The 12,204-nt window shown below is 36.4% G+C and overlaps 1 protein-coding gene across 1 annotated transcript in view; it reads right to left on the bottom strand.

Annotated features, from left to right (window-relative positions):
- LOC126199270 (cell division cycle 5-like protein) overlaps positions 1 to 12,204 on the bottom strand; it is a 103,762-nt gene that overhangs the window by 47,966 nt on the left and 43,592 nt on the right. The window contains exons 4-6 of the mRNA XM_049936082.1: positions 7,648 to 7,763; positions 2,587 to 2,799; positions 2,371 to 2,505 (exon numbers count right to left, since the gene is read on the bottom strand). Coding sequence (XP_049792039.1) covers positions 2,371 to 2,505; positions 2,587 to 2,799; positions 7,648 to 7,763 — 464 coding nt within the window. The remainder of the gene's footprint in view (positions 1 to 2,370; positions 2,506 to 2,586; positions 2,800 to 7,647; positions 7,764 to 12,204) is intronic.

The following is a 12,204-nucleotide window of genomic DNA, read 5'->3' as shown; positions in this document are numbered from 1 at the left end:
TCTTGTCCCTCTTATGTGAAGTTAACATCTGTGCCATCTTCTTAACAACTGATAAGTATCATCTTCTCAACATAACAATATCATGTAAAGGAAAGTTTCTGCTCACCATAAACACACACACACACACACACACACACACACACACACACACAGTGTGATTTCAGTTGGCTGAGACTGCAGTCGAGTGCATGTGTGTGTGTGTGTGTGTGTGTGTGTGTGTGTGTGTGTGTGTGTCTACACATCTATTGTTGATAAAGGCCTTAATTGCTGAAAGCTTTATTTGTGAGAGTCTCTTTGTTGTGCCTATCTGCGACTCAGCATCTCCACCATATGGTGTCTAGCAACTTTCCTCTTCATAATCCTGTTACATTCCATCCTGGATTTTCCACTCTTTGATCTTCTCAAAGTAAGTATCTTTTGTTTTTCTGTTACTCTTACTGCATTTAATTATATCTCTAATCAAATTTTTTTGTGTATTTTCTTCTGTCTCTCTGATAGCATTTCTGAACAGCTCTGTTTAATTCTGTATATTCTATAATATTGCTATTATCTCCTTCCTAAGCTCTTACTTCTCTTTGTTCCTATTATTACTGGTTTGAAACTTTCACTTTCTCTTCAATAGTTGTCTTGCTCCTTTCACATTTTTAAAAAATTTTCCATGTTAACAGAATCTTCCGTCAGTTCTTGGTAGCACAGCATTATAATAAATGAAAAACACCAGTCTGCTTTTGTTCTGCAATATTACTTTTATTGTTAACCGGTTTTTGGCTTACAAGGGCATCTTCAGACACTTACTGAGTATTATCACCAAAGAAGTTACAATGTTTTGCAAACCTTGTAATTTCTTTGGTGATAATACTCAGTAAATGTCTGAAGATGGCCTTATAAGCTGAAAACTGGTTAAAAATAAAAGTAATATTGTAGAACAAAAGCAAACTGGTGCTTTTCATTTATTAAAAATTTTTCCCTCTTCATAACTGCAGTATCTTTTGCAGCGTTCCAAGCACCTTTGTTAAATAATTACCCCTTTCATCTATGCTGGCACAATCTTCATTATCTAAGTTGCTGAACTTCTTGTTTGATTTTATCTAATACACCTCCCTATTCCTAAATAAATTCTCATAATCTACATTTGGTCTGAGTTATTCTGTCTTTGTGTTTATTTTTGTTTTGGAATTTGCTAGTCAATGAGCACATGAATTTCTAACATGATCTAAATTCCCGAACAATTTCCTGTGCATTTCTTAAAAGTCCTTCACTGATGTGTTGTGTATATTATTTTGTAAACAGTTTTTTTCGCATTTACTCACTTCACCACTTCTTTGGTTTTGTTAGAGTATACCAGTAAATGAATGGAGAAACATTACAAGACACACTAATAGCTTTCACTTTGCTACTGACACTGCTGCTCACTTGAGACCAGCAGTAGCAAAGTGGAAATTTATTTGCACCCTGCAACAATAATGGTGTTTAATGAGGCAGTAGATCAATTTCAACTTGACTCTGTGCAGAAACAGATAAACTCTTGAACACTGTTCCAGCCATTTAAAATGTGGTCCTTTTCTTCATTGTTTCCTATAGCTATTATCTGACTATTATAGTATATGTGGTTATTTGTATGTTCGTGCAGGCATAGACTTCTTGCACCACTTTGTCTCACCTTAATGTTGTGCAGCATTAGAAAGTAGTTTACATCCAGCACTTAAACAGAGATAATTTAAAAGTATTTTATCCACAACAGATGCAGCTTAACTCCACAACTGTTCCTTTCTAGGGTGTGACTGGAAGCAGTTATTATTCTATACACTACTGAGATAATTTGTATCATGAATACCATATTTGCTGTTGGTAACCCTGTTAAACAGCAAAATTACATTACATGACACTTCAATTCAACAAATCAGCCTAAAAATAGTTAATCAATGGAAAGTCATTGTTGTTAAAAATTAATTATTTTTAAACAGATTTTTAATGAACCACTGCCTCAAAGCACCACATTTTGCAATTGATTTACGTATTGCACTAACTCACACCAACAAAATTCTGCAAGAGAATCACTAACACTGTGTGTATTATTCAAAAGTCATACAAGTTGCAGTCAACAATTATATCGCACACTATGTTCACAGTTACAGCACCCAATGAGAAGACTGTCTTGCTTTTTAATTTGATGTATGACACTTTTATATTTTTCACATTGCATGTTTCAGTTTTCTTATATGGAAAACCAAATAGGAAAATGATTAAACTGCCATGAAATTAGTATAAAACTGACAACAAGCAGCCAATTAAAACTGTCTCTAATTTAGCAAAAGACCCAAAAATATCTTCAATGGAGGGATCATTCAATCAAAATCAAAACACACATACCTGGTCAGATATCTGGGGCTCTGGCAAGACAAGCTTGCTTCTCTTCTTTGCTGGCTCCTGATTTTGTAGCATGGCCACTGGTATGTCATTCTCTTTACGCTGTTTTAACTTCTGCTTGTCCTTTCGCCTTTCTCTCTGAAAATGCATAAAGAAATAAGTAAAGTCATATCATCCACAAAAAAGTGAAACCAGATATTTAATGTGATAAATCTTTACCTCTTCCTTTTCTGTTCGTAGTTCCCCGTCCAAGTGCTGCTGTCGTAATCGTGAAAAGTCTGGAGCTGCTGGATCTATTTCTTCTTTACTTGTGTCATAAAAGCCCGGAGCTGGGCGCTTTTCAAAAGGTATTTCTGCATTGTAATCAACACCACGCTTTTTCTTCTTCCTTGCAGCCAGTTCAATGCCTGCTGCTCTCAGTTCCCTCCTTTTCTGCACACAAATAACATACCATGAAAACTCAACACAAGATAACGTCAAAATTACTAAAAGGCAAAACAAAATAAAAGATGGAAGTACCAACACATAATATACTCATTATTTGCTGCTTGTTAAATAAAGTTTCACTGTTTTCATTCAATGAAGCACATATTCCCTTTCATTTCTTTGTTGCTTGTGATACTTGTTTGCTTATAATACAACACTAGTTTCAGTTGTCAGTAGCAGTTTTCCACACTCCCAATATAGCTTTCAATTTTTTAGCAGGTCAGAGCATTTTGGCAAATTATTCTCTCTCTTTTCACTGTTTTGTCATATTTATATTCGTAGTACAAGGGTGTGCCGAAAAGTAATGCCTCCAAACTTTTTATGTGAAAACTCAAAACTTTTAAAATAAAAGAAACTTTATTAACATTCTTCATCTTCATGTCAACATATTTAGTTCTGAACAGTCACCCAAATGACGAACGTATTTCCTCCAACAACAGACCAGTTTGTTGATACCACCACTATGGAATGTTTGGTTTTGTTGACAGAGCCATAACCTCACCTCTGCTTGCATTGCTTCATGAGGTTGTTCTTGAAGTTTGGGAAACAGATGAAAATCAGATGGGGCCAAGTTGGGGCAGTATGGAGGATGCTCAATGACAGTGAACCCAAGACATCGGATTGTTGCAGATGCCGCAGTGCTCGTGTGTGGTCTGCCATTGTCACATTGAAGGATAGAGTGCTCCATGTGTGGACAAAATCTTTGAATTGTTCTTTCAGTTTTCTGAGAGTGTTACAGTACCTTGCGGAGTTGATAGTGCTACCAAACCTTGAACATCCAAGAATACTGTGTGCGTGAATTTGCTTACTGGTGGCATGCTGGTGATCTTTGTGGCGGAATTCCATTCATGCTCTGTTGTTTTCAAGGTCAAAATGGTGAACCCAGCTTTCATCATCTGTCACATGTTGCTAAGGGACCTACCACCCTCACACTCACAATTCAAAAGAATTTGTTGACAGATGTCAAAGTCTCCTCCGTTTCATGTCAGGAGTGAGCATTTAAGACACCCACCATGCATACCATTTTCTGAACCGCAGTTCTGCAATGATGGCTTGCACATTCTCTCACGATATGTCACATTTACCAGTGTGTGTGTTATCCAAAGATTTTCTGTGACGATTTGATCAAAAAGAGTCTGATAAGTCTCGTCAGCTAAAGTAGGTGATCTTCCTCTCTGTCACACACACTGAGATTAGCACCACTGTTTTCATCATAATGAGCATGTACAACCCAATGTCATACATTTCTGTTGTCATCACTGTCTACAGTTTTCATTGTTATATTGATTTCAATTGGAGGCAATCGATTTACAATTTGTTGTTTCTCATGCACTGACATAGTTATGTTACACACTGCCATGTTAGATACTACAATTCGGAGCCCTCTAGCAGCAGAGGGTGGCAACTTGTGTCAGCAGGAAAGTCGCCCGAGTAATATGCATTGCAAGTGATATTTCAACAGAGCAGAATAAAAAATCTAGAGACATTACTTTTCAGCACACGCTCATAGATAAAGGAAAAAATGCACAAAATAAAAAATTTTGAATGACCTACTCAAAACTATACAAATGTAACACTTTTTTCTTTGGTGACAAGCTTTCCTGCTGTGAGTGAGACAACATTTTACCCAAGAACTCCAGTTTCTTTATCATTAAGCAATGTTTCAAATAGAAAATTAGTTTTCAACAACCTGAGATGTGACTGTGTTTGCACATAATTTTCTTGTCTAGATCATAAGCTTATATAATGTGTTCGTCAGGTACTTACCATATCTTTTAAGTTATAGATGTTTTAAGAAACTTTGTGTACAAAATTTTAGTGTTATCGCTAGTGTGGCCAAATTGTTTTTTACACTGTAAGAAACAAATCTTCAATTGGGTAAACAAAATTATTTTTTGTAATTTATTTGTCTTTATTATATTTTAATGAAGCATGTGTAAGTTTTAAAATGCTTTTGTTTGATTTTACATATTAAAAAAAATCAATGCTGTTATAATAATAGTTGAAAAAAGTCATGAAGTCACTTTTTATCAAATTCAGGGTACACTTATTTTGTACATCAGTCCATTTTAACGCCATCTGTGAAAAATACCTTTCTATGAAGTATTGGATCTAGCGATACTGAAGAAAATGGTAAGATGTGAAAATTGTTACAGGTTTCATTCTTGGAAAAGCCTTCCATGATTTTCTTCCATTTCCTAATCGCACCTTTATTTTTGTCATCAATAGACCAGGCCATGTCCAAGATTTTTCAATTATTTGAAATTCTTCATATAAGGAGTTCACATTCAGAGGACTAATCTTTAAAAAGTTCCGCAGCTCTTTGAAAATGGACATATCTTACTTGTGATTTTAAGTTTGAAAACAACATCTTGGAAAGGATGTTGTCTTCTCAAAAATCATATCTTGGTAACAAATATCCTACAAAATTGGTGTAGAACAGCAGAAAATCATTCTGAATACATTGTTTTGCTTTAGTGCTTAATTCGTCCAATATTTCTCTTCTTTTACTTCCAAAAAAGCTGTCTTTTCGTCTTTGCTCAATCTTTTGGCAAATCCTGTGCATTTCAGCATGAATCTCAACTGACAGAGAATCTGATTCAATCTTCTTCATTGCCGTATCTACTGAACAGATTACATTATGCACAAGTGACAAATATGCCAAAGTTTTTTCTCTCTTCTTCTTCTTCTTCTTCTTCTTCTGCTTCACATGTGATTATCTTATCTAATAGATGAGGACATTCACTGCGGAATTCCAGAAAATGAGATTTTAGTGCAGGCCATATTAATACTCTTTTGACAGCAGAACCAAGAGATAAAAATTTCATAATCTTTTATTATTTCTTCCCATGCATCTCATTCACTTCAAATTAAAGTTGCAAGTCCACTCTTCGTTTCACAGCTCTACTGAAGTGACTGTATATTTTCAGTATCAAACTTTCTACATCCGCATCCAGTTTATTAGTACTGTATTTTGCAGCATCACTTTCAGCTAAAAAAAGCGTATAAATGGAATGGTTTCTGCCGAAGTTTTCATTAGTGTCGTAAGTAGCGAATGCTGGAACTTTATTTAAATACAATCCATTCTTCTCCAATACGTCTATTAATAACTTCAAAACTTGATATGCACATCCATTGCTACATTCCACAAATCCCAGCAGATGGTTTACAAACCCAGTATCATACTCAAATAATCATAAGAAGAATGGTAACTTTTTTATTTATTTTTTTTAATTACTTGCATCAGTCACTACAGAAAAGTATAGATTTTTTCCTTGGATGATCTGTAAAATATTTTTAGCAAATTTTTTAACCAATACTTTGCATACAGTGGCTTCCACTTTTGTTTTTCTTCAGCTGACACTTTGAGGAATTTTTTAATAAATGCAGATATGTGGTATAGAATGTGTAAACAATCCCTACTATTGTAACTAAGAGAATGCTTTATCATGTGATAAACAGATGTGAGTTCTCCAGCATTAATCTTATATTTCTCCGAGCCAGATGGTTCAGGCTTCAAGAAATATTTGGAGAAGGTACTTGATGCTGTACTGCTAACAACAGACATGTGAGATTTAGTAAATGCATGTTGTTTTAAATCAGCAAAGCCTCCACGAGAACACGAGAAATCTATACTGCACTGGAGACAGTACACCTTCTATAAGTTTTCTTTTACTTGTCTTAACCAGGACTGCTTTCCCAGTTCAGAATATACTGAAGAAGCCTTTTGAGTTTCTTAGAAGGTATTCCACCACTTCTAGGTGAATTATCAGTGTCACTGTCACTTAAATCACTCATTTTGTCTATAGTTTTAGAAATAAATCAGAAGTGTAACACATTCAACATTCAGCAGTTCTTGAAAAACAATAAATGACATTCAAAACAATCAAGATTGGAACTAAAAAATCTTTCCAGTATTTGTTAACACACCTCAACATAGCATTTAAACGAGTTATCGAATGAATGAAAATGTTAAACACAAGATTGTAGAAAGAAAGTGAGAAAGATAATTAACAAATATAAGAATGTAAAATAAACAGACACATGGGAACAGAGTTGCATGGTCCGCGAGAGGAGGAGGATACTAGTGTTTAACGTCCCGTCGATAACGAGGTCATTAGAGACAGAGCGCAAGCTCGGGTGAGGGAAGGATGGGGAAGGAAATCAGCCGTGCCCTTTCAAAGGAACCATCGCGGCATTTGCCTGAAGCGATTTAGGGAAATCACGGAAAACCTAAATCAGGATGGCCGGAGACGGGATTGAACCGTCGTCCTCCCGAATGCGAGTCCAGTGTGCTAACCAATGCGCCACCATGGCCCGCGAGAGGGTGGGAAGCAGTGAATAACGGCCCTTGTCTGGCGTTTTCATAGACATAGCCACCGAGCTAGTCGTCTCTTCGTGCGACATCTGCGTAGATAACAGGTACTTGCCAGCTGTAGCATGAAAGTTTTTGTAACAATAATCGAACAACGTTGAAATATGGGACATAGCCTGTCCCAGTGGGACACCTAAAATTATGCCGGAATATGGGATGTCTGGCAATACTAGTTAACCCCCTTTCTGAAACCTGAACCAGATAAAATTTGCTTTTCTTCAGCAATAACATATGAAGTACTGTGTTATAATGAAGAGTAAGTCAAAAACAACACAGTAATCAAAAAATTCTAGTACAATACAAAAGAATTATGTATTACACATAAATGGATGGAAAATGTACAAAAACTCCTATGCCACAGTCGTTAAAAAGACTATAGTAACAGAAGAGAGAGAGGGATACAACAGTATTTATCTTACCTGTAAAGCGGCTAACCTTCTTGCTTCCTCCAACTGCTTTTCTCTTGCTTTCCTTTTAGCTTTCTTTCCTTGAGTGTTTGCAAGACGTGCTCTAGCTTCAGATAACATTTCCAGTTCTGCAAAAAAAATAACATAGTAATAGCAATAAGACTTATTTTGATAAGATACATTTCCAGTTCTGCAAAAAAATAACACAGTAATAGCAATAAGACTTATTTTGATAAGATACAATTCACAATGACAAACACACAAGTACATAGAATTACATTTCATATAAAACATTACATATAAAACTATTATTACAACTGTTATTTTATAAACAGTATCAGAGTTATTAAATAATTTATTTCTTGCAAAACTAATGTTTTGTTAAATAGAGAAAGGAGAGACTAATCAACATATGTAAAGCCTTTGAACTGAAATTGCTGTCAACACATTTTGTGGTATGTCTTAAGAAGAAGAAGAAGAAGAAGAAGAAGAAGAAGAAGAAGAAAACTTAGAGATCTTCAAATTTTTATCTTGGAGAATTTCAAATAGACCATATAGTCAACTCAAAGAGAAATCAAAAAGAAATTTTGAACATAAAAGTAAAAAAAAATGAGTCTTCAATTCTGATTGCCAACTCTTGTTAATTAAGTTTAAATTCCAACCAAATAGTAACAAACCAAGTATTAGTAGAAATCCAAGAATTAATCCAGAATAAACAAAATTCAAACATCTTCCAAATAAACATGTTCAGCCAAGATTCTTTCAGTTGGCCGTAAGTTAAAACTTACTCTCTCACAAGCTTCCCAAATTAGTACTGCTTCACCCCAAGGAGACATAAACATAAGTGCTGGAATTACATCTGTGACAAGGCCACAGAGCCTGGAAAGATTGGAATGCACATAAAACCACATAAAATGACATTCATTAAAATTCAGAAACAGACTTATAATATCATTCAATCTGCAAAATGCCATTAGGATAAAACCAGACTATCAGAAACAGAACAAGAATTCACGAAAAATATCGTAGTATTTCCATAGAATCTTTAGAAAAGAAATATCAGCATATTAGGCATCCAGCCTTCGTTTTAGACAGCCAAAATAAAGAGAATTGTATACTCTTAGCAAACTACTTTAAAATTCTTTTAAACGGTGAATCTCCCATAATCGAATTCACATTTGAAATGCCTGAGTTAAACACAGAACCCCCAGCAATAAAAGAAGTTGAAAAAGCAACATGTAAACTTCAAAGCACTAAAGTTTCACAGAAAGAAGGAGAAATACAAGACAGTCAATTAAACAAACATTAGCTGCTACCAGCTCAAAAGTTAAATTCCAAGGCAATTTGTTTGAATCTTTTGATACAAAAACATAGGGGAACAGGAAGATGTATTATCCCATTTACTGTTCAGCCTTGTATTAGAAAAAGTAATAAGGACATGGGAAAGAAAAGTAAAATGAATAACCATAGGCAGACTACGTAAAACTAAAACATATTTATGATCTGGTGATCTTTTCAGACAACACAGAAGAAGCTATTAATTTCCTTGAAAAACTGCATGAAATAGCAGCTAAAAGTAGATTGAAAATGTCTTATGAAAAATCCCAGTACATGGAAGGTTCTTCTCAATACATAAATGGACAACCCATGTTCACACAGTTTGGCAAAATATCTCAAGTATTCAAATTTAAAAACCTAGGAGAAATCACCCACTTTCTGGATTAAAACATGAAGCAAACAGAGAGAGAAGCATTAAATCAAAAAAAGCTTATCGGGAGAGGGGGGGGGGGCAGAAAAATGGTAAATATTCAGGCGTACAAGAGGAATAATCATTTGAAGACTCTACAATTCATAGTTTAAGAGCTAAGAGCACTTGCTAAGTAGAGGAAATATGTTTTACAGTAGTGAAGATGAACAGGTGCTCACAGCTCTTGGGTATGCAATTTGAAGCATATGTTGACTGGACATTTTTTCTTGTTTTGGTTCATACTATCACCTCACAATGTACAGCGAGCAAAGAGCTTGTAATAGAAGATATTCGTTTCACAGTGTTGAAGATGTACAAGTGTTCATGGCTCTTAAGGAAGCTGAAGTGTCATATGCATTGCACACTGTAAATACTGGAGACAGATTGTTGATTGGCTGTGAGCACTATGGGATTTAACATCTGAGGTCATCAGTCCCCTAGAACTTAGAACTACTTAAACGTAACTAACCTAAGGGCGTCACACACATCCATGCCCGAGGCAGGATTCGAACCTGCGACCGTAGCGGTCGCACGATTCCAGACTGAAGCGCCTAGACCCGCTCAGCCACACCGGCCGGCAGACAGATTGTTGACTAAAGTATAATGAGTTATATCAAAATTTGGAGAAAATCTCGAACAATTTGAGGAAAAGAAGATTAAATTTTATGGCAAGTTGTCAGAATGAACAATAACAGGCCAGTGAAAAGGATTCTCAACCTTGTCCTTTCAATGAAAGCTAAAAACAACTGGATGCTTAAAACTGGAAAAAATCTTCAGGAAATAGGAACTACAAACAATATTTTACAGGGCAGAGCTGCATTCACAACTTTAATTGATGACCATCGGCTTAAAGTTGAACCAAGTGTTACATCTGAATGAACATGGATAGAAGAACATAAGAAAAACCACAATTAGCAGATGATAAAATAATGGGATAGGGCGAGTGGGGGCAAGGGGTAAAGGTAGTAACTACTGTATAGTTGACACACTGAGTCAACAATATGTGAATACATACGAATGCCAACATTACCAAACTTTAACAAAAATTCTTCTTCACAGCAAACAGATTACTAATACATACATATACACATGCACAATTACATTGTCCTGGCAGACCACATTGGGCTGGCACTGCAAGTATAGTGGGAAAGTGCAGAAAGGAAGTGAGGGTGAGACATGAACACTGGGTAGGAAGAGCAGTAAGTGCACAGAATACAAATGTACCATTGGTGAGCTCATTCTGGCCACAGTCGACGTTGAATGATCTGTCCGATCTATAAAATTAAGAGAGGGTGGTTGGTGTTGGGGGAAAGAATGCAGATGGCACAGGTTGTAAAGCAGCCACTAAAATTGAGCATGCTGTGTTCAGCAGCATGTCCCATCACTGGATGGTCAGTAATGCTATTGGCCACAGTTTGTCAATGGACTACAGATTGGTGGTTAAGTCCACACAAAATGCTGCACAGATGTTACAGCAGAGCATACCAGGTCTGTTTAAAAAACTTCAGAACATTTGTAATTTTGTAACAATGGTATGTTGGAGAGAAATGCAGTTGATACACCTGCACGTGCCTGTGTTTAATGTGTAACTGCTGGAAGTTTCACTGCTGTATGTCTGTTAGCTGTTGTTCAGTGCTGTATTGACTAGAACGTTGTGTTGCACAGTTTGCGGATTTTGACATGGCAGACTTAAAGGTCCAACACATCTACATTAAATTTTGCGTGAAACTCAAGAAAACCTTTACAGAGACACACCAAATGATGCAGAAAGCCTACGGTGACGAGTGTTACAAGCGGTTCACACAGTTTAAAAAGGCCAAACTGAAGTTAAACACAACCCTCATTCAGCACACACGCCTACCTATTGCACTCATTTCAGGAACACCAATGATATTGTGTGTGCCAGGCAAAGACTGACAGTCCAAGAGATAGCAGAAGAAAATAACATTTCGGTTGGAACATGTCGTGAAATCCTGACTCAGCATCTTCGTATGCATCATGTTGCCGCCAAGTTTGGCCCACGGCTAATGAGTCGAGACAAGAAAGACTTTCACCTTGCATTCTGTGAAGAGCTTTTGGATCATGCAAATGAGAATGAGCTATTCCTTAAGGGAATCATAACTGGTGATGAAATGTGGGTCTACGATTATGATGTTGAGACTAGTGTTTAATTTCAGAATGGACCAGGAAAAATTATCCAAACCCAAAAAAAGCTCATTACAGCAGGTCAAATGTTAAAGCCATGCTGACAGTTTTCTTTAACTTTGAAGGATTAGTTCATCATGAATTCGTGCCACAGGGAAATAACTGTTAATTAATGGTACTATTGGGACATGTTACGATGACTGCAAGAAAATGTGAGAAGGAAGCAGCCTGAAATGTAACGAGACAATTCATGGTTCTCTCATCATGATAATGCATCCACATATTCATTTCTGTTGGTGCGTGACTGACTGCACAAAAAATGAAACCACTGTGCTGCCTCATCCTCTGTGCCCTCCAGACCTGGCCTTTGCGGACCTTTTTATGTCCATAATTGAAAACCTCACTGAAAGGACGAAATAAAAAAGATTTGCAGACTGCACTTCACATGATCCAGCAAGAGGTGTACCAGGACTGCTTCTGGAAGTGGAAACGGCATTGGGAGTGGCGTATCAATTGTGGAGGAGAGTATTTCAAAGGAGAGCACACACAATAAGTAAAAGATAAGCACAGGAAAATTTTGTGGGCAATGATCCAAAATTTTTGAACAGATCTTGTATGGTATGACTGTTTGCAGAGATGGCCCAGCCTGTGACCACAATAGAGAAGAATGTGCTGGT

The sequence above is a fragment of the Schistocerca nitens genome, chromosome 1, assembly GCF_023898315.1.
Source record: "Schistocerca nitens isolate TAMUIC-IGC-003100 chromosome 1, iqSchNite1.1, whole genome shotgun sequence".
Taxonomy (NCBI): domain Eukaryota; kingdom Metazoa; phylum Arthropoda; class Insecta; order Orthoptera; family Acrididae; genus Schistocerca; species Schistocerca nitens.
The sequence above is the reverse complement of the archived record's forward strand: the minus strand, read 5'-3'. Positions and strand labels throughout refer to the sequence as shown.